The following is a 21,004-nucleotide window of genomic DNA, read 5'->3' on the forward strand; positions in this document are numbered from 1 at the left end:
AACTAGTGATTTAATGTCAAGCTTTGACTGAATAAAAATGTGTGGTTGTTTACCAACAGAAATCTCAGAAACCTTCTATGCAGTCATCATTACATTTAATCTGAGTAATATCAGCAGGTATGAAGTCCCTGAGCTCAGAAACAAAACCTACATGCAAGTGCAGGATGTTGTCAACAATGCGGTAAAGATTTATCATTAAGTAATACAAAAGTCTGAATCTGATATACTAAAGCTACTTCAGAGTTTAATGAATTATTTGATTCTCTTCTGCAGCTGAACACTCTCCTGAATGAACCTAACAGTCCGACATTGAAGCCCAATTCATCCAACTTCATGTAAGATGCAAACTGACTTTGCAATCTTCACTTAGTCTCCGCACATATTAGCTTATTAAAGCAATCCAGAATTAAAAATACTTTTTCTAGGTAATTAGAATATAGATTGCAATATAGATTGAGGTCCTTGAACAATATTTTCTGTTTGTCCCACAGGAGCTCTTCAAACCAGATTGATGGCAAGATAGAATACAGCTTCCAGGATGGAGATGTCATTCAACCAGTCAGCTTCCTCAATGAGCTTCAATCACAATTGGGTATGTTAATAATGATGATCTATCGCTATACAAAATTCTAAAAGGTAAACAATTACTTTTGCTGGAATTCACAAACGAGTCGACTAATTGTTTGTTTTTTTACATTTAATTGTAGAAGTGATCACTACAACAGTGTTTCCAGGATCAACAACCGGTTCCTCTGTGGCTCCTCCAAAGCTATTGTTAGTGTTGACTTTCTATTTTGAGCAATGAAGACATTTTATTGCAGAAATATGAGGTGTATTAAACAAAAGTTGTTGTTTTTACAGATCTGGTTCAGCAGTGGTCAAAAGCAAGCTGCTGTTCAACTCCTCGTCTCCAATCCCCAGTGAAGCTCTGGTCCTCAGTGCTATCAACACTCTCCTGAAATCCAGACAGTCACAGCTCAATGAATCAGTGAAGGTGGTGAATGTCACATATCAGAGTAAGTTTCATATTCTTGAATTGAAAAACTTTTTAGACGAGAATAAATCAAACAGTCAAGACTGGCAGGGTCTGGACAAATAAAAACGTACCTTTATTTCAAAACAGAAATCTCAGAAACTTCCTATGTCATTGTCATTACGTTTAATCTGAGTAACATCAGCATGTCTGAAGTCCCTGAGCTCAGAAACAACACCTACACGCAAGTGCAGGATGTCGTCAATAATGCGGTAAGAAATCAGAATTAAGGGAATAAATGTTTTTGAGTCCAATATAAAGCTTCTCCAGTTTAATGAAATATGTGATCTTCACACCACAGCTGAACACTCTTCTGAATGAACCTAGTAGTCCAACATTGAAAGCCATTTCATCCAACTTTGTGTAAGATGCAAACTGACAATCCAATTTTTATTTTATCTGTTGTCACATTTTAATTTCATAAAGCAATAAAAAATAAAAAAATTGAATCTAAATTGAACAGAAATCTTGTGTTTTTCATGCAGAAGCTCTTCAAACCAGATTGATGGCAGGATGGAATATACCTTCCAGGATGGAGATCTCATTCAACCAGTCAGCTTCCTAAATGAGCTTCGTCCACAATTGGGTTTGTTAAAATTTATGATCTGCAGTTATATGGATTCACAAAGAATAAAAAAAAAAAAACTCTACATTATTAACATTTTACCTTTATTTGTGTCTCTTTAGAAGTGACCACTACAACAGTTTTTCCAGAATCAACAACCAGTTCCTCTATGGTTCCTTCAAACCTAATGTTAGTGTTGACTTACCATTTTTAGAGCTCACTATCATTCATGGAGTAATTTCATTGTAAAAATATGAAATATATTAAACAAAAGATGTTATCTTTACAGATCTGGTTCAGCGGTGGTCACGAGCAAGCTGCTGTTCAACTCCTCATCTCCAGTCCCCAGTGAAGCTCTGGTCCTCAGTGCTATCAACACTCTCCTGAAATCCAGACAGTCACAGCTCAATGAATCAGTGAAGGTGGTGAATGTCACCTATCAGAGTAAGTTTCATCTTCTTGAATTGAAAAACTTTTGAAATGAGAATAAGTAAAACAGTCAAGATTGGCATGGTCTGGACAAATAGAAATGTACCTTTGTTTCCAAACAGAAATCTCAGAAACTTCCTATTCCATCGTCATTACGTTTAATCTGAGTAACATCAGCATGTCTGAAGTCCCTGAGCTCAGAAACAACACCTACACGCAAGTGCAGGATGACGTCAATAATGCCGTAAGAAATCAGAATTAAGGGAAAAAATGTTTTTGAGTCCAATATAAAGCTTCTCCAGTTTAATGAAATATGTGATCTTCACCCACAGCTGAACACTCTTCTGAATGAACCTAGTAGTCCAACATTGAAAGCCATTTCATCCAACTTTGTGTAAGATGCAAACTGACAATCCAATTTTTATTTTATCTGTTGTCACATTTTAATTTCATAAAGCAATAAAAAAAAAAAAAATTGAATCTAAATTGAACAGAAATCTTCTGTTTTTCATGCAGAAGCTCTTCAAACCAGATTGATGGCAGGATGGAATACACCTTCCAGGATGGAGATGTCATTCAACCAGTCAGCTTCCTAAATGAGCTTCGTCCACAATTGGGTTTGTTAAAATTTATGATCTGCAGTTATATGGATTCACAAAGAATAATAATAAAAAAAAAACACACTACATTATTAACATTTTACCTTTATTTGTGTCTCTTTAGAAGTGACCACTACAACAGTTTTTCCAGAATCAACAACCAGTTCCTCTGTGGTTCCTTCAAACCTAATGTTAGTGTTGACTTACCATTTTTAGAGCTCACTATCATTCATGGAGTAATTTCATTGTAAAAATATGAAATATATTAAACAAAAGAGGTTATCTTTACAGATCTGGTTCAGCGGTGGTCACGAGCAAGCTGCTGTTCAACTCCTCATCTCCAGTCCCCAGTGAAGCTCTGGTCCTCAGTGCTATCAACACTCTCCTGAAATCCAGACAGTCACAGCTCAATGAATCAGTGAAGGTGGTGAATGTCACCTATCAGAGTAAGTTTCATCTTCTCGAATTGAAAAACTTTTGAAATGAGAATAAGTCAAACAGTCAAGTCTGACAAGGTCTGGACAAATAGAAATGTACCTTTATTTCCAAACAGAAATCTCAGAAACTTCCTATGCCATCGTCATTACGTTTAATCTGAGTAACATCAGTATGTCTGAAGTCCCTGAGCTCAGAAACAGCACTTACGTGCAAGTGCAAGATGTCGTCAATAATGCGGTAAGAAATCAGAATTAAAGGAATAAATGTTTTTGAGCCCAAAATAAACCTTCTCCAGTTAAATGACAGATGTGGTCTTCACCCACAGCTGAACACTCTTCTGAATGAACCTAGTAGTCCAACATTGAAAGCCAGTTCATCCAACTTTGCGTAAGATGCAAACTGACATCCCAATCTTCATTTTATATGTTCTCACATTTTAATTTCATAAAGCAATAAAAAAAAAAAATGAATCTAAATTGAACAGAAATCTTCTGTTTTTCATGCAACAAGCTCTTCAAACCAGATTGATGGGAGGATGGAATACACCTTCCAGGATGGAGATGTCATACAACCAGTCAGCTTCCTAAATGAGCTTCGTCCACAATTGGGTATGTCATTAATGATGATTTATAGCTATACAAAACTCTAAAAGGTAAAGAATTACTTTTTACTGTAATTGTTTGTTTTACCATTTAATTGTAGAAGTGATCACTACAACAGTGTTTCCAGAATCAACAACCAGTTCCTCTGTGGCTCCTTCAAACCTAATGTTAGTGTTGACTTACCATTTTTAGAGCTCACTATCATTCATGGAGTAATTTCATTGTAAAAATATGAAATATATTAAACAAAACAGGTTATCTTTACAGATCTGGTTCAGCGGTGATCACGAGCAAGTTGCTGTTCAACTCCTCATCTCCAGTCCCCAGTGAAGCTCTGGTCCTCAGTGCTATCAACACTCTCCTGAAATCCAGACAGTCACAGCTCAATGAATCAGTGAAGGTGGTGAATGTCACCTATCAGAGTAAGTTTCATCTTCTTGAATTGAAAAACTTTTGAAATGAGAATAAGTAAAACAGTCAAGATTGGCATGGTCTGGACAAATAGAAATGTACCTTTATTTCCAAACAGAAATCTCAGAAACTTCCTATGCCATCGTCATTACGTTTAATCTGAGTAACATCAGCATGTCTGAAGTCCCTGAGCTCAGAAACAACACATACACGCAAGTGCAGGATGTCGTCAATAATGCGGTAAGAAATCAGAATTAAGGGAATAATTGTTTCTGAGTCCAATATATAGCTTCTCCAGTTTAATGAAATATGTGATCTTCACCCACAGCTGAACACTCTTCTGAATGAACCTAGTAGTCCAACATTGAAAGCCATTTCATCCAACTTTGTGTAAGATGCAAACTGACAATCCAATTTTTATTTTATCTGTTGTCACATTTTAATTTCATAAAGCAATACAAAATAAAAAAAATTGAATCTATATTGAACAGAAATCTTCTGTTTTTCATGCAGAAGCTCTTCAAACCAGATTGATGGCAGGATGGAATACACCTTCCAGGATGGAGATGTCATTCAACCAGTCAGCTTCCTAAATGAGCTTCGTCCACAATTGGGTTTGTTAAAATTTATGATCTGCAGTCATATGGATTCACAAAGAATAATAATAAAAAAAAAAACACTACATTATTAACATTTTACCTTTATTTGTGTCTCTTTAGATGTGACCACTACAACAGTTTTTCCAGAATCAACAACCAGTTCCTCTATGGTTCCTTCAAACCTAATGTTAGTGTTGACTTACCATTTTTAGAGCTCACTATCATTCATGGAGTAATTTCATTGTAAAAATATGAAATATATTAAACAAAAGAGGTTATCTTTACAGATCTGGTTCAGCGGTGGTCACGAGCAAGCTGCTGTTCAAGTCCTCATCTCCAGTCCCCAGTGAAGCTCTGGTCCTCAGTGCTATCAACACTCTCCTGGAATCCAGACAGTCACAGCTCAATGAATCAGTGAAGGTGGTGAATGTCACCTATCAGAGTAAGTTTCATCTTCTCGAATTGAAAAACTTTTGAAATGAGAATAAGTCAAACAGTCAAGTCTGACAAGGTCTGGACAAATAGAAATGTACCTTTATTTCCAAACAGAAATCTCAGAAACTTCCTATGCCATCGTCATTACGTTTAATCTGAGTAACATCAGTATGTCTGAAGTCCCTGAGCTCAGAAACAGCACTTACGTGCAAGTGCAAGATGTCGTCAATAATGCGGTAAGAAATCAGAATTAAAGGAATAAATGTTTTTGAGCCCAAAATAAACCTTCTCCAGTTAAATGACAGATGTGGTCTTCACCCACAGCTGAACACTCTTCTGAATGAACCTAGTAGTCCAACATTGAAAGCCAGTTCATCCAACTTTGCGTAAGATGCAAACTGACATCCCAATCTTTATTTTATATGTTCTCACATTTTAATTTCATAAAGCAATAAAAAAAAAAATGAATCTAAATTGAACAGAAATCTTCTGTTTTTCATGCAACAAGCTCTTCAAACCAGATTGATGGGAGGATGGAATACACCTTCCAGGATGGAGATGTCATACAACCAGTCAGCTTCCTAAATGAGCTTCGTCCACAATTGGGTATGTCATTAATGATGATTTATAGCTATACAAAACTCTAAAAGGTAAAGAATTACTTTTTACTGTAATTGTTTGTTTTACCATTTAATTGTAGAAGTGATCACTACAACAGTATTTCCAGAATCAACAACCAGTTCCTCTGTGGCTCCTTCAAACCTAATGTTAGTGTTGACTTACCATTTTTAGAGCTCACTATCATTCATGGAGTAATTTCATTGTAAAAATATGAAATATATTAAACAAAACAGGTTATCTTTACAGATCTGGTTCAGCGGTGATCACGAGCAAGTTGCTGTTCAACTCCTCATCTCCAGTCCCCAGTGAAGCTCTGGTCCTCAGTGCTATCAACACTCTCCTGAAATCCAGACAGTCACAGCTCAATGAATCAGTGAAGGTGGTGAATGTCACCTATCAGAGTAAGTTTCATCTTCTTGAATTGAAAAACTTTTGAAATGAGAATAAGTAAAACAGTCAAGATTGGCATGGTCTGGACAAATAGAAATGTACCTTTATTTCCAAACAGAAATCTCAGAAACTTCCTATGCCATCGTCATTACGTTTAATCTGAGTAACATCAGCATGTCTGAAGTCCCTGAGCTCAGAAACAACACATACACACAAGTGCAGGATGTCGTCAATAATGCGGTAAGAAATCAGAATTAAGGGAATAATTGTTTTTGAGTCCAATATATAGCTTCTCCAGTTTAATGAAATATGTGATCTTCACCCACAGCTGAACACTCTTCTGAATGAACCTAGTAGTCCAACATTGAAAGCCATTTCATCCAACTTTGTGTAAGATGCAAACTGACAATCCAATTTTTATTTTATCTGTTGTCACATTTTAATTTCATAAAGCAATAAAAAATAAAAAAAATTGAATCTATATTGAACAGAAATCTTCTGTTTTTCATGCAGAAGCTCTTCAAACCAGATTGATGGCAGGATGGAATACACCTTCCAGGATGGAGATGTCATTCAACCAGTCAGCTTCCTAAATGAGCTTCGTCCACAATTGGGTTTGTTAAAATTTATGATCTGCAGTTATATGGATTCACAAAGAATTAAAAAAAAAAAACTCTACATTATTAACATTTTACCTTTATTTGTGTCTCTTTAGAAGTGACCACTACAACAGTTTTTCCAGAATCAACAACCAGTTCCTCTATGGTTCCTTCAAACCTAATGTTAGTGTTGACTTACCATTTTTAGAGCTCACTATCATTCATGGAGTAATTTCATTGTAAAAATATGAAATATATTAAACAAAAGAGGTTATCTTTACAGATCTGGTTCAGCGGTGGTCACGAGCAAGCTGCTGTTCAACTCCTCATCTCCAGTCCCCAGTGAAGCTCTGGTCCTCAGTGCTATCAACACTCTCCTGAAATCCAGACAGTCACAGCTCAATGAATCAGTGAAGGTGGTGAATGTCACCTATCAGAGTAAGTTTCATCTTCTTGAATTGAAAAACTTTTGAAATGAGAATAAGTAAAACATTCAAGATTGGCATGGTCTGGACAAATAGAAATGTACCTTTATTTCCAAACAGAAATCTCAGAAACGTCCTATGCCATCGTCATTACGTTTAATCTGAGTAACATCAGTATGTCTGAAGTCCCTGAGCTCAGAAACAGCACTTACGTGCAAGTGCAAGATGTCGTCAATAATGCGGTAAGAAATCAGAATTAAAGGAATAAATGTTTTTGAGCCCAAAATAAACCTTCTCCAGTTTAATGACAGATGTGGTCTTCACCCACAGCTGAACACTCTTCTGAATGAACCTAGTAGTCCAACATTGAAAGCCAGTTCATCCAACTTTGCGTAAGATGCAAACTGACATCCCAATCTTCATTTTATATGTTCTCACATTTTAATTTCATAAAGCAATAAAAAAAAAAAAAAGAATCTAAATTGAACAGAAATCTTCTGTTTTTCATGCAACAAGCTCTTCAAACCAGATTGATGGCAGGATGGAATACACCTTCCAGGATGGAGATTTGATACAACCAGTCAGCTTCCTAAATGAGCTTCGTCCACAATTGGGTATGTCATTAATGATGATCTATAGCTATACAAAACTCTAAAAGGTAAAGAATTATTTTTTACTGTAATTGTTTGTTTTACCATTTAATTGTAGAAGTGATCACTACAACAGTGTTTCCAGAATCAACAACCAGTTCCTCTGTGGCTCCTTCAAACCTAATGTTAGTGTTGACTTACCATTTTTAGAGCTCACTATCATTCATGGAGTAATTTCTTTGTAAAAATATGAAATATATTAAACAAAAGAGGTTATCTTTACAGATCTGGTTCAGCGGTGGTCACGAGCAAGCTGCTGTTCAACTCCTCATCTCCAGTCCCCAGTGAAGCTCTGGTCCTCAGTGCTATCAACACTCTCCTGAAATCCAGACAGTCACAGCTCAATGAATCAGTGAAGGTGGTGAATGTCACCTATCAGAGTAAGTTTCATCTTCTTGAATTGAAAAACTTTTGAAATGAGAATAAGTAAAACTGTCAAGATTGGCATGGTCTGGACAAATAGAAATGTACCTTTATTTCCAAACAGAAATCTCAGAAACTTCCTATGCCATCGTCATTACGTTTAATCTGAGTAACATCAGCATGTCTGAAGTCCCTGAGCTCAGAAACAACACATACACGCAAGTGCAGGATGTCGTCAATAATGCGGTAAGAAATCAGAATTAAGGGAATAATTGTTTCTGAGTCCAATATATAGCTTCTCCAGTTTAATGAAATATGTGATCTTCACCCACAGCTGAACACTCTTCTGAATGAACCTAGTAGTCCAACATTGAAAGCCATTTCATCCAACTTTGTGTAAGATGCAAACTGACAATCCAATTTTTATTTTATCTGTTGTCACATTTTAATTTCATAAAGCAATAAAAAAAAATTTGAATCTAAATTGAACAGAAATCTTCTGTTTTTGATGCAGAAGCTCTTCAAACCAGATTGATGGCAGGATGGAATACACCTTCCAGGATGGAGATGTCATTCAACCAGTCAGCTTCCTAAATGAGCTTCATCCACAATTGGGTTTGTTAAAATTTATGATCTGCAGTCATATGGATTCACAAAGAATTAAAAAAAAACCTCCACATTATTAACATTTTACCTTTATTTGTGTCTCTTTAGAAGTGACCACTACAACAGTTTTTCCAGAATCAACAACCAGTTCCTCTATGGTTCCTTCAAACCTAATGTTAGTGTTGACTTACCATTTTTAGAGCTCACTATCATTCATGGAGTAATTTCATTGTAAAAATATGAAATATATTAAACAAAAGAGGTTATCTTTACAGATCTGGTTCAGCGGTGGTCACGAGCAAGCTGCTGTTCAACTCCTCATCTCCAGTCCCCAGTGAAGCTCTGGTCCTCAGTGCTATCAACACTCTCCTGAAATCCAGACAGTCACAGCTCAATGAATCAGTGAAGGTGGTGAATGTCACCTATCAGAGTAAGTTTCATCTTCTCGAATTGAAAAACTTTTGAAATGAGAATAAGTCAAACAGTCAAGTCTGACAAGGTCTGGACAAATAGAAATGTACCTTTATTTCCAAACAGAAATCTCAGAAACTTCCTATGCCATCGTCATTACGTTTAATCTGAGTAACATCAGTATGTCTGAAGTCCCTGAGCTCAGAAACAGCACTTACGTGCAAGTGCAAGATGTCGTCAATAATGCGGTAAGAAATCAGAATTAAAGGAATAAATGTTTTTGAGCCCAAAATAAACCTTCTCCAGTTTAATGACAGATGTGGTCTTCACCCACAGCTGAACACTCTTCTGAATGAACCTAGTAGTCCAACATTGAAAGCCAGCTCATCCAACTTTGCGTAAGATGCAAACTGACATCCCAATCTTTATTTTATATGTTCTCACATTTTAATTTCATAAAGCAATAAAAAAAAAGAAATCTATATTGAACAGAAATCTTCTGTTTTTCATGCAACAAGCTCTTCAAACCAGATTGATGGCAGGATGGAATACACCTTCCAGGATGGAGATGTCATACAACCAGTCAGCTTCCTAAATGAGCTTCGTCCACAATTGGGTATGTCATTAATGATGATCTATAGCTATACAAAACTCTAAAAGGTAAAGAATTACTTTTTACTGTAATTGTTTGTTTTACCATTTAATTGTAGAAGTGATCACTACAACAGTGTTTCCAGAATCAACAACCAGTTCCTCTGTGGCTCCTTCAAACCTAATGTTGGTGTTGACTTACCATTTTTAGAGCTCACTATCATTCATGGAGTAAATTCATTGTAAAAATATGAAATATATTAAACAAAAGAGGTTATCTTTACAGATCTGGTTCAGCGGTGATCACGAGCAAGCTGCTGTTCAACTCCTCATCTCCAGTCCCCAGTGAAGCTCTGGTCCTCAGTGCTATCAACACTCTCCTGAAATCCAGACAGTCACAGCTCAATGAATCAGTGAAGGTGGTGAATGTCACCTATCAGAGTAAGTTTCATCATCTTGAATTGAAAAACTTTTTAAATGAGAAAAAGTCAAACAGTCAAGACTGGCAGGGTCTGGACAAATAGAAATGTACCTTTATTTCCAAACAGAAATCTCAGAAACTTCCTATGCCATCATCATTACGTTTAATCTGAGTAACATCAGCATGTCTGAACTCCCTGAGCTCAGAAACAGCACTTACGTGCAAGTGCAAGATGTCATCAATAATGCGGTAAGAAATCAGAATTAAAGGAATAAATGTTTTTGAGCCCAATATAAACCTTCTCCAGTTTAATTAAAGATTTGGTCTTCACCCACAGCTGAACACTCTTCTGAATGAACCTAGTAGTCCAACATTGAAAGCCAGTTCATCCAACTTTGTGTAAGATGCAGACTGACAATCCAATTTTTATTTTATATGTTGACAGATTTTGATTTCATAAAGCAATAAAAAAAAAAAATTTGATTCTAAATTGAACAGAAATCTTCTGTTTTTCATGCAGAAGCTCTTCCAACCAGATTGATGGCAGGATGGAATACACCTTCCAGGATGGAGATGTCATACAACCAGTCAGCTTTCTAAATGAGCTTCGTTCCCAATTGGGTTTGTTAAAATTTATGATCTGCAGTTATACGGATTCACAAAGATTGAAAAAAAAAAAACCCTCTACATTATTAACATTTTACCTTTATTTGTGTCACTTTAGAAGTGATCACTACAACAGTTTTTCCAGAATCAACAACCGGTTCCTCTGTGCCTCCTCAAAACCTAATGTTAGTGTTGATTTTCTATTTTGAGAGCTCATAATCAGTCATGGGGTAATTTTATTGTAAAAATGTGAAATATATTAAATAAAACCTGTAATTTCACAGATCTGGTTCAGCGGTGGTCACGAGCAAGCTGCTGTTCAACTCCTCGTCTCCAGTCCCCAGTGAAGCTCTGGTCCTCAGTGCTATCAACACTCTCCTGAAATCCAGACAGTCACAGCTCAATGAATCAGTGAAGGTGCTGAATGTCACATATCAGAGTAAGTTTCATCATCTTGAATTTAAAAACTTTTTAAATGAGAAAAAGTCAAACAGTCAAGACTGGCAGGGTCTGGACAAATAAAAATTTACCTTTATTTACAAACAGAAATCTCAGAAACTTCCTATGCCATCATCATTACGTTTAATCTGAGTAACATCAGCATGTCTGAAGTCCCTGAGCTCAGAAACAACACCTACACGCAAGTGCAGTATGTCGTCAATAATGCGGTAAGAAATCAGAATTAAAGGAATAAATGTTTTTGAGCCCAATATAAACCTTCTCCAGTTTAATGAAAGATTTGGTCTTCACCCACAGCTGAACACTCTTCTGAATGAACCTAGTAGTCCAACATTGAAAGCCAGTTCATCCAACTTTGTGTAAGATGCAAACTGACATCCCAATCTTTATTTTATATGTTGACACATTTTAATTTCATAAAGCAATAAAAAAAAAATTGAATATAAATTGAACAGAAATCTTCTGTTTTTCATGCAGAAGCTCTTCAAACCAGATTGATGGCAGGATGGAATACACCTTCCAGGATGGAGATTTCATACAACCAGTCAGCTTCCTAAATGAGCTTCGTTCACAATTGGGTATGTCATTAATGATGATCTATAGCTATACAAAACTCTAAAAGGTAAAGAATTACTTTTTTACTGTAATTGTTTGTTTTACCATTTAATTGTAGAAGTGATCACTACAACAGTGTTTCCAGAATCAACAACCAGTTCCTCTGTGGCTCCTTCAAACCTAATGTTAGTGTTGACTTACCATTTTTAGAGCTCACTATCATGCATGGAGTAATTTCATTGTAAAAATATGAAATCTATTAAACAAAAGAGGTTATCTTTACAGATCTGGTTCAGCGGTGGTCACGAGCAAGCTGCTGTTCAACTCCTCATCTCCAGTCCCCAGTGAAGCTCTGGTCCTCAGTGCTATCAACACTCTCCTGAAATCCAGACAGTCACAGCTCAATGAATCAGTGAAGGTGGTGAATGTCACCTATCAGAGTAAGTTTCATCTTCTTGAATTGAAAAACTTTTGAAATGAGAATAAGTAAAACAGTCAAGACTGGCATGGTCTGGACAAATAGAAATGTACCTTTATTTCCAAACAGAAATCTCAGAAACTTCCTATGCCATCATCATTACGTTTAATCTGAGTAACATCAGCATGTCTGAAGTCCCTGAGCTCAGAAACAACACATACACGCAAGTGCAGGATGTCGTCAATAATGTGGTAAGAAATCAGAATTAAAGGAATAAATGTTTTTGAGCCCAATATAAACCTTCTCCAGTTTAATGAAAGATTTGGTCTTCACCCACAGCTGAACACTCTTCTGAATGAACCTAGTAGTCCAACATTGAAAGCCAATTCATCCAACTTTGTGTAAGATGCAAACTGACATCCCAATCTTCATTTAATCTGTTGTCACATTTTAATTTCATAAAGCAATGGAAAAATAAAAACACACAAAAAAGTCAAAACCTTTTGAATCTGAATTGAACACATACATATTGTTTGTCGCACAGGAGCTCTTCAAACCAGATTGATGGCAGGATGGAATACACCTTCCAGGATGGAGATGTCATTCAACCAGTCAGCTTCCTATATGAGCTTCGTTCACAATTGGGTTTGTTAAAATTTATGATCTGCAGTTATACGGATTCACAAAGAATAAAATAAAACCCCTCTACATTATTAACATTTTACCTTAATTTGTGTCTCTTTAGAAGTGATCACTACAACAGTTTTTCCAGAATCAACAACCGGTTCCTCTGTGGCTCCTCCAAACCTAATGTTAGTGTTGATTTTCTATTTTGAGAGCTCATAATCAGTCATGGGGTAATTTTATTGTAAAAATGTGACATATATAAATAAAACCTGTAATTTTACAGATCTGGTTCAGCGGTGGTCACGAGCAAGCTGCTGTTCAACTCCTCATCTCCAGTCCCCAGTGAAGCTCTGGTCCTCAGTGCTATCAACACTCTCCTGAAATCCAGACAGTCACAGCTCAATGAATCAGTGAAGGTGGTGAATGTCACCTATCAGAGTAAGTTTCATCATCTTGAATTGAAAAACTTTTGAAATGAGAATAAGTCAAACAGTCAAAACGGGCAAGGTCTGGACAAATAGTAAATGTACCTTTACTTCCAAACAGAAATCTCAGAAACTTCCTATGCCATCATCATTACGTTTAATCTGAGTAACATCAGCATGTCTGAACTCCCTGAGCTCAGAAACAACACCTACACGCAAGTGCAGTATGTCGTCAATAATGCGGTAAGAAATCAGAATTAAAGGAATAAATGTTTTTGAGCCCAATATAAACCTTCTCCAGTTTAATGAAAGATTTGGTCTTCACCCACAGCTGAACACTCTTCTGAATGAACCTAGTAGTCCAACATTGAAAGCCAGTTCATCCAACTTTGTGTAAGATGCAAACTGACATCCCAATCTTTATTTTATCTGTTGTCACATTTTAATTTATTAAAGCAATGGAAAATTAAAAACACACAAAAAAGTCAAAACCTTTTGAATCTGAATTGAACACATATATATTGTTTGTCCCACAGGAGCTCTTCAAACCAGATTGATGGCAGGATGGAATACACCTTCCAGGATGGAGATGTCATACAACCAGTCAGCTTCCTAAATGAGCTTCGTTCACAGACAGGTTTGTCAAAACTGACAATGAATTGCTCCACTGACTCCAAATACCGCAAGCATCCTCCACTAATCATTGCTTTATTTTACATCCTTAACAACAGCCAGCACCCCTACAACAAGCACAACTTCTCCACCGACTGTGTAAGAGCAATGATTCCAGTCTTATCTTTAACATTTTCATTTTCATTTTCTATCTTAATGTGTATTATTTATCATCTTTGTAGGCTTGGCACAGTGATTATATATATTCGCCTGGTGTTCGTCACTCTTGGCCCCCTACCAAATGAAAATGATATCATTCAGGTGGCCAACACACTGCTGTCCTCGCGTCTCGCAACTAAACTAGACACCAGAACACAAGCCCTGAGTGATCCTGTGAGCTTTGTGAATGTCACATATACGAGTTAGTTTTTCTTTCCTCCTTTCGGTTCTTTTTGTTGTGAATTATGTAATTTTTTAATGCTAATGGTGCACATGATGTAGATCTGTAGTAAGCTAATATAGCTGATTTTGAAGGAAAATAGTCAATTTGGTCATTTGATAACCTTAAAGAATGCATAAGTGAACTTTTATACTATCCACATATACTACCACACTACTAATTATTTTCCTTATGTATTTTTAAGAAATTAATGAGACCGCCTATGCTCTCAACTTCGGATTTGAAATCAGCAATGTAACCATGTCTGAGAAACTTGAATTCAGGAATCTCACCTACCTGTCAGTACAAGACTCTGTAAATTCATTGGTGAGTTGGACACATTTCAATACAGTGGTCTTTTACAAAAAGTCATTATTTTAACCACATTAATCTCAAACTAATGAATAATTTTTTTTTGCTGCACTTTACAGCTGAACAAGATCCTAACTAATGCCTCAGCTCCTGTAATTAATTTCCAACCAGGCGATTTCACACAATTCTTGTAAGTTCTGAATTTTGAGCAAATATGTTCTGATTTAAAAAAAAAAAAATCTTCTTTGGTGTTAGTTGAGTAGTTTTTGTACAAGAGTAGGTGTCTAAACATATTTTTTCAGTTATTGATTTTCATTTCTAATTTTAACATTTTAATTTCCCAACAGGGGTAATTCCACCACGATTCAGGCCAATGTTACTTATTTTTTCTCAAACCGTAACATCTCGCAACCTAGCCCCTTTATCCAGCATCTTCTCCAGGTTAACGAAGGTATTGCCATATACACCCTACAGTCTGAAACAATCATTTAAAGGGCACCTATTATGCAAAATTCACTTTTACATGACGTTTAATGTGTGTTGGCAGTGTGTGCACACAACCACCTTATAATGATAAAAATCCACCCAGTGCTTTTTTTAAAATCCCCGTAAATTATAAGCACTGTCTCAGAACAAGCCGTTCTCAGATTCAGGGCACTGTGACGTACTTTTGCACAAGCCCCTCCCACGACTGTTGACGAACACTGCAGTTTTAGCGTAGACCCGTCCTGAGTGAGCCGTACACATAAAAAACATAAAACATAACATTAACTTTCTTAATCTTTCACGTAGTAATGACTACGGCAAATCAGCTGTTCTCCCATAGTAGACGGTTTCAGTAGAATGTCGCAAAGCAGCAGTTAAAGTCGCGCATGCGCAATAGAACGCCAGAATGCCGTTGCCGTTCCACCAGAGGCTGTTGCTTAAAGTCCCTAATTGGGTTTTTATTGGGATATTGTTTTGACGCCGGAGCAGCTGTAGACAAGAATATCTTCTAAGCGATTGAGGTGTTTTGTTGTTCTATGTAAGAATGAACATAGCAGTCTTCATTTACTCAAGGCTGGATCTGTCATGTTCTTGATTTTCCTAGTCTTGTGGCAGGATCATGACAGAACCATGTTCTGTGTACTAGCGCATGGCCTGTTGTTTGGGCAATGTGCTTGTGTTGTCTCGTTAGATACCCCGCCCCCTTGTTATCCTATTCTTGTCATCACCTAGTCTGTGTCACCTGTTCCCCTCAATAGTTTCTCCCTTTTTAATCCCCTTGTGTTTGCTGTCCAGTATCGGTACATTGTCAAGCAATGCGTGTTACTCTTTGTGAGAGTCTTTGTGAGTACTTTGTCTGAATCTCGTGATAAGTATTGTGAGTTTGTGTAGCTGTTTGTTTCTTTTGTTCTAGTCTTCAAGTCAGTGTCTAGCCCTAGTTTATTATCTTGTCTTAGTCTTGGTGTACTGCCCTTCAGTTCTGTTTTGCCCCCTCGTGGGTTATTGGTTTACTGTTTGTGCCTCAATAAATCCCTGTTGCTGCATATCGTCTGTGTTTGGGTTCTCTCCTTCACCCTCATGACAGGATCTGTACCAACTGTTCGTGATCCAGCTTACAGTCTCCGGAGCGATAGGTCTAATGTTAAAGGATTAATTCACCTCAATATGAAAATTTCCTGATATTTCCTCACCCCAATGCCATCCAAGATGTTCATGTCTTTCTTTCTTCAGTGGAAAAGAAATTAGCTTTTTTGAGGAAAACTCGTGACATCAGTAGCTTTATTAATATCAGTGATATTGGCCTTCATAAAAAGATGCCATTAAACAATTATTTAAAATGTACTGTCTTTATGTTGTTTCTACATTACAGTAGAAGTCTCACATTATTTAAATTTTATTTACACACGAAACATTACTAGCTAACATTTTTTACTTTATAAATGATTCTCTGAAGTCTTGGCGATAAGCCCCTATTAAACAAAGAAAGTAATACATCTTTTTCTTATACATAGCCTATTCTTTTTGTCAGAATTTATCATTATAATCAAATTATTTCCTGGATTTTGTATCACCATTGTCTCTAAATGTATGTAAATGCAGGAATTGGGATTCAAATCGAAAATATTTTCCCCCGTTTTGTGCCCCCCCCCCCCCCCCATTTCTCACACCATTGGGCAAAGCGCTATTTTTTATGCAAAGTAATGTAGGCTAATTAATAATATCGTTAGTCATCAACTTATAATTATTATTTGTAAAGCATTCAACGCTATATGAATATAAAATGTCTTTTGTTTGTGCATTTGTTGGACATTGGGATGTTTTAACAGATCAGATGCAGACACAAGATCGTTTTTCTTCTTTTTCTTCTTGTCATCTTCATTTATTAAATCTCTGATTGTATAAAAATATGTCCCACATATTTTAGTATAACTCTTATAATATGTCATGTAGGCTATAGCACAGTAAATGAGTGGGAGAAAAATAATATATTTGATTCATTCATGAACGAATAAATGCTACATTACAGAAATATGAAACAAATAACAGAAGAATACAAGACAGACTATGAGTGGAAAAATAAAGACAATAGTTATAGATATTTTCAGTCTATTTGTATTCATAAAGGACCAAGTTAAACAAAAAAAAAACAAAAAAATAATACATAGGCTATAGGCTATTCAAAACACTATGCCCTCGTTGCTTAAATAACATTTAAATAGCTAGTATAGCCAGTAGTGAAACAACCATTTGTATATATTTATTCTATCTTTAACTCGGCATTACAGTTTAAATTACATTAAATAAGAGATTAATACATGCGTGTTAAAAACCATTCCTATTCCGCGCATGTGCGTCGAACATCAACTACGTATTTAATTAATCAAGTACGTCATCATCGCGCTACAGGCTGCAGCGAGTACAGTCTCTGTATTTCTGAGCCCCAAAAGGGACAATTTAAACATGCTTTAAAAATTATCTGTTGGGTATTTTAAGCTAAAACTTCACACTCTGAGGACATCAGAGACTTATTTTACATCTTGTGAAAAGAGGCATAATAGCTGCCCTTTAAATGGCCAAGCTTACAGTGAGATGTTGCATTAACATTTTTTTTTAAAGATGTCATGTTTTATGTCTTGCACCAAAAACACCAAATACTGTAATTGAAAGTCTGATCTCCTCCTTCACTTGTTATTTTCTTTTACAGCGAGCGCTTTGACAACAGCGAGCGCTTTGACAACAGCGAACATTTTGACAAGCACAACTACTCCAAAACTGTAAGTCCAACGAGTCCAATCATTAATTTTATGAAATCCAGTTGTTTTCATTTTCTATGTTTACATTTTCAATTATTTATCATCTTTTTTTCTTTTCTTTTTTTTTTAGTATTAGTGGTGTGATTATTAAGATTCGCCTTGTGTTTGTCACACTGGGCCCAAAACCAAGTGAGAGAAACGTTCTACAGATAGTTCGTTCTCTGCTGGCCTCAAATCTCACAACTAAACGAATCACTAAAGCAGCAGTAATCCCAAATGACCCTGTGATCAGGACAGAGGTCACGTATTCGAGTGAGTTTTTCTCTCTTCTTTATGTGCTATTTGTGTGTGTGTGTGTGTGTGTGTGTGTGTGTGTGTGTGTGTGTGTGTGTGTGTGTGTGTGTGTGTGTGTGTGTGTGTGTGTGTGTATACATTTGAATGCAAATAGTGCACTTCTGACAGACCTGTAGTAAGCTTTTATGGCTTATTTAGAAGGAAAATAATCAATAATGGATATTATGAATGAGAATAGATAATGAATTTTTTTCCACCCACACATACAACTAATTATTTTTGTTATATGTCTTTAAGGTATTAATTTGACTGCCTATGCTCTCAACTTTGAATTTGAAGTCAGCGGTTTATCTGTGAATGATACACAGAAGAATCAAATCTATGATGAAATACAAAGCAAGATAAATAATTTGGTGAGTTGGAGAGGCTAGGATATTGCGGTCCTTAAAAAAAAAAACTGAAATTAAAATTGCCTTATTTTAATCACATTAACTGTTATTCTCTAAATGTATTGCTGTATTCTGCAGGTGAAGCAGATCCTACAGAATCCCACAGCTCTTACATTTATTATAGCCAATTTCACGTGAGTTTGAATCCACTATTTAATTTTTTGAGCAGAAATGTCTAAATGATTTTGAGAAATCTGCTTTTGCCAGTGTGATGATTTTGATGAACGGGTGAATGGCAAAATAATGTTTAGTTATTTCCTTTTTGTTTCTCATTGTACGTTTTAATCTCCCCACAGTGAATCAGAGAGTCCCTCTGTGCTTGTGGCCAATGTTGCCTATGTTTTCTCGGAACGCGACGGTGGATTTGCTGCTTTTGGTCCCTTGGTCTCACAACTTTTCTTGACCTTTGCCACACCTGCTCCTACCACTATAAACACTATAAACACTACAACTTCAAACAACGGCACAAACTTAGCATGGATTGCTGCGATCATTGTCCCTGTGGCTATTGTCCTCGGGCTTATACCTTGCTGGATCCTCCTTTGCGTAAGTTTTATGATGACTGAATGGCTAAAATGGTCATTGGTAGTGAAGTGATTCATGATAACAGGGATTTGTTCTCCTTTTAAATGTGGTTTTATAATTGTATTGCTGAATAATTTTTTTTTTTAAGTGTAAAGTGTTCTCTTTCAGGATGTTAACTCTCATTTTGTCTGTTTATGTCTTTAGTGTTTACTCTGTGGATGCTGTGCAGCATTCAGAAGACGTTGGCACAGAAGACAGTCGTACAACGTACAGTACTCCACTCGAAACAGCCTCTTCTAGAGATATTTACAGAGCAAATACAGGACTAAACACCAATGAAAACAGAAATATAATCAATTTAAGCCTTGCATTTTAGATATTCAATACTGCCTCCTTTGGAGTAATGAATGCACTATATTAATGATTCTTTTGTTTTATAAATTATTTATTTTATTATGCCTGTATTGCTAGACAAACAGGACCTAAAATGTTGATAAATGTGATTTCTTTTCTTCATACTTCCTTTGTAGTATATAATGAAAATGTATTGATTTTATTTATTTGTATTTATTTATAATATTCCGTTAACAGTTAATTAATAATCGTGTGAAAATTGTCTACCTGATATTAAACATTTAATTTAAAGGGACAAAGGTTGGATTACAGTTTATACTCCATGCACTTTATAAATTCAAAGCAAATGTTTATTCTGCAAGTCATTGGCATGTACATTTTAAACTGCAAAAACTAATAAAAATACTAGATGTATCAATACAAAAGTTTTTCCTCTTTGTATCGTAAATATAAAGATTGCTTATTATTGGCCTCAGTCTTGAACATCAAAGTAGTTTATACTGTAGCCAATATTATCCAAACTTATCAGTGTTTTTCAGTTGTTCCATTGCGTGTGTAAGACTGGAAAAACTGGAAGAACTGGAATATAGCGCAACGCCATTTGAATTCCTCTGTGCACCATTTGAGACGCAAGTCTCACCTAAGCAATCCTAATCTACATCTTTTTCCCTTGACCCCCCATTCCCCCGTTCCCTCTTCCTATCATGCTGAGATCACCTGAAATTCACCCAAGAATCTATGTAGTTTAATGTGAATAATTCAGTATCACATATGTTTGATATTATTTGAAATGTCTCAGTGCGACTGGTACAAAGGTCTCATTCTCAAAGAAGTAAACCAAAAGGTATAAGGTATTTAAGAGTTTCGAAATAATTCACACACATAGGAGGGTGGGTTTTCCAGGCAAATGGTCCCATGCTCTCAGAAGGTGTAAACTCAAACCATATTCCCATTGTTAGCCAATGGTTCCATGTATATCAATTTCTGCCCCCAGTAAGTCTGAGACGGTGATTAATGTGAATTCCCACTGTGAACTCATGTTTACATTTGAAATGAGGTCTGTATATATAATGAAATGCAACTAGAGCTCGTGCGTTTTCTGTAACCAGATTAGCCCTAGATGTAACTAGATGTAGTTTTCATAATGTCAAGGAATTGCATCTTCTCTCTTTATTCTAGAGCATTTGATGTTAGTATATATTAACTTTGAACTGATTATGCAACTGGCATGATACATTTACCTGACATAATAAATTATAAACATTTGATTTTATTCTGATCGACTCTTATAGAGTTAAAAAAGAATAATCAAACATTCGCTCACTTTTAATGATACCCAGATATCATTAAAACCTTTTTAATTTATGGAGTCAGATGAAATAACGAGTTGATGCATATGAGAAAATGTACTCATTTAATCCAATTACTTTGCCACGCGGAAAGACGGTAACGCGCAGAGACCTTAACCCGCATAATCAGAAAACCTTCTTTGGGCCGATCAA

General features: G+C 36.1%; 1 protein-coding gene across 1 annotated transcript in view; it reads left to right on the forward strand.

The window, feature by feature from the left end:
• Positions 1 to 19,927, forward strand: part of LOC143753704 (uncharacterized) — a 54,357-nt gene extending 34,430 nt beyond the window's left edge. Inside the window, exons 5-83 of the mRNA XM_077246359.1 lie at positions 60 to 181; positions 274 to 335; positions 492 to 592; positions 708 to 774; positions 862 to 1,016; positions 1,124 to 1,245; positions 1,335 to 1,396; positions 1,519 to 1,619; positions 1,721 to 1,787; positions 1,888 to 2,042; positions 2,150 to 2,271; positions 2,360 to 2,421; positions 2,544 to 2,644; positions 2,751 to 2,817; positions 2,918 to 3,072; positions 3,180 to 3,301; positions 3,390 to 3,451; positions 3,575 to 3,672; positions 3,767 to 3,833; positions 3,934 to 4,088; positions 4,196 to 4,317; positions 4,406 to 4,467; positions 4,591 to 4,691; positions 4,797 to 4,863; positions 4,964 to 5,118; positions 5,226 to 5,347; positions 5,436 to 5,497; positions 5,620 to 5,717; positions 5,812 to 5,878; positions 5,979 to 6,133; positions 6,241 to 6,362; positions 6,451 to 6,512; positions 6,636 to 6,736; positions 6,838 to 6,904; positions 7,005 to 7,159; positions 7,267 to 7,388; positions 7,477 to 7,538; positions 7,663 to 7,760; positions 7,855 to 7,921; positions 8,022 to 8,176; positions 8,284 to 8,405; positions 8,494 to 8,555; positions 8,674 to 8,774; positions 8,874 to 8,940; positions 9,041 to 9,195; positions 9,303 to 9,424; positions 9,513 to 9,574; positions 9,695 to 9,792; positions 9,887 to 9,953; positions 10,054 to 10,208; positions 10,316 to 10,437; positions 10,526 to 10,587; positions 10,709 to 10,809; positions 10,913 to 10,979; positions 11,079 to 11,233; positions 11,341 to 11,462; positions 11,551 to 11,612; positions 11,731 to 11,831; positions 11,927 to 11,993; positions 12,094 to 12,248; positions 12,356 to 12,477; positions 12,566 to 12,627; positions 12,771 to 12,871; positions 12,972 to 13,038; positions 13,137 to 13,291; positions 13,400 to 13,521; positions 13,610 to 13,671; positions 13,815 to 13,915; positions 14,010 to 14,049; positions 14,133 to 14,311; positions 14,535 to 14,656; positions 14,761 to 14,831; positions 14,989 to 15,092; positions 17,832 to 17,901; positions 18,011 to 18,192; positions 18,472 to 18,587; positions 18,702 to 18,757; positions 18,920 to 19,169; positions 19,353 to 19,927. Coding sequence (XP_077102474.1) covers positions 60 to 181; positions 274 to 335; positions 492 to 592; positions 708 to 774; positions 862 to 1,016; positions 1,124 to 1,245; positions 1,335 to 1,396; positions 1,519 to 1,619; positions 1,721 to 1,787; positions 1,888 to 2,042; positions 2,150 to 2,271; positions 2,360 to 2,421; positions 2,544 to 2,644; positions 2,751 to 2,817; positions 2,918 to 3,072; positions 3,180 to 3,301; positions 3,390 to 3,451; positions 3,575 to 3,672; positions 3,767 to 3,833; positions 3,934 to 4,088; positions 4,196 to 4,317; positions 4,406 to 4,467; positions 4,591 to 4,691; positions 4,797 to 4,863; positions 4,964 to 5,118; positions 5,226 to 5,347; positions 5,436 to 5,497; positions 5,620 to 5,717; positions 5,812 to 5,878; positions 5,979 to 6,133; positions 6,241 to 6,362; positions 6,451 to 6,512; positions 6,636 to 6,736; positions 6,838 to 6,904; positions 7,005 to 7,159; positions 7,267 to 7,388; positions 7,477 to 7,538; positions 7,663 to 7,760; positions 7,855 to 7,921; positions 8,022 to 8,176; positions 8,284 to 8,405; positions 8,494 to 8,555; positions 8,674 to 8,774; positions 8,874 to 8,940; positions 9,041 to 9,195; positions 9,303 to 9,424; positions 9,513 to 9,574; positions 9,695 to 9,792; positions 9,887 to 9,953; positions 10,054 to 10,208; positions 10,316 to 10,437; positions 10,526 to 10,587; positions 10,709 to 10,809; positions 10,913 to 10,979; positions 11,079 to 11,233; positions 11,341 to 11,462; positions 11,551 to 11,612; positions 11,731 to 11,831; positions 11,927 to 11,993; positions 12,094 to 12,248; positions 12,356 to 12,477; positions 12,566 to 12,627; positions 12,771 to 12,871; positions 12,972 to 13,038; positions 13,137 to 13,291; positions 13,400 to 13,521; positions 13,610 to 13,671; positions 13,815 to 13,915; positions 14,010 to 14,049; positions 14,133 to 14,311; positions 14,535 to 14,656; positions 14,761 to 14,831; positions 14,989 to 15,092; positions 17,832 to 17,901; positions 18,011 to 18,192; positions 18,472 to 18,587; positions 18,702 to 18,757; positions 18,920 to 19,169; positions 19,353 to 19,448 — 8,150 coding nt within the window. The 3' untranslated portion in view covers positions 19,449 to 19,927. The remainder of the gene's footprint in view (positions 1 to 59; positions 182 to 273; positions 336 to 491; positions 593 to 707; positions 775 to 861; positions 1,017 to 1,123; positions 1,246 to 1,334; positions 1,397 to 1,518; positions 1,620 to 1,720; positions 1,788 to 1,887; positions 2,043 to 2,149; positions 2,272 to 2,359; positions 2,422 to 2,543; positions 2,645 to 2,750; positions 2,818 to 2,917; positions 3,073 to 3,179; positions 3,302 to 3,389; positions 3,452 to 3,574; positions 3,673 to 3,766; positions 3,834 to 3,933; positions 4,089 to 4,195; positions 4,318 to 4,405; positions 4,468 to 4,590; positions 4,692 to 4,796; positions 4,864 to 4,963; positions 5,119 to 5,225; positions 5,348 to 5,435; positions 5,498 to 5,619; positions 5,718 to 5,811; positions 5,879 to 5,978; positions 6,134 to 6,240; positions 6,363 to 6,450; positions 6,513 to 6,635; positions 6,737 to 6,837; positions 6,905 to 7,004; positions 7,160 to 7,266; positions 7,389 to 7,476; positions 7,539 to 7,662; positions 7,761 to 7,854; positions 7,922 to 8,021; positions 8,177 to 8,283; positions 8,406 to 8,493; positions 8,556 to 8,673; positions 8,775 to 8,873; positions 8,941 to 9,040; positions 9,196 to 9,302; positions 9,425 to 9,512; positions 9,575 to 9,694; positions 9,793 to 9,886; positions 9,954 to 10,053; positions 10,209 to 10,315; positions 10,438 to 10,525; positions 10,588 to 10,708; positions 10,810 to 10,912; positions 10,980 to 11,078; positions 11,234 to 11,340; positions 11,463 to 11,550; positions 11,613 to 11,730; positions 11,832 to 11,926; positions 11,994 to 12,093; positions 12,249 to 12,355; positions 12,478 to 12,565; positions 12,628 to 12,770; positions 12,872 to 12,971; positions 13,039 to 13,136; positions 13,292 to 13,399; positions 13,522 to 13,609; positions 13,672 to 13,814; positions 13,916 to 14,009; positions 14,050 to 14,132; positions 14,312 to 14,534; positions 14,657 to 14,760; positions 14,832 to 14,988; positions 15,093 to 17,831; positions 17,902 to 18,010; positions 18,193 to 18,471; positions 18,588 to 18,701; positions 18,758 to 18,919; positions 19,170 to 19,352) is intronic.
• Positions 19,928 to 21,004: the final 1,077 nt, after the last annotated feature.

This window comes from Siphateles boraxobius, unplaced genomic scaffold, assembly GCF_051911475.1.
Source record: "Siphateles boraxobius isolate OS27281-9 unplaced genomic scaffold, OSU_SipBor_1 29, whole genome shotgun sequence".
Lineage (NCBI taxonomy): Eukaryota > Metazoa > Chordata > Actinopteri > Cypriniformes > Leuciscidae > Siphateles > Siphateles boraxobius.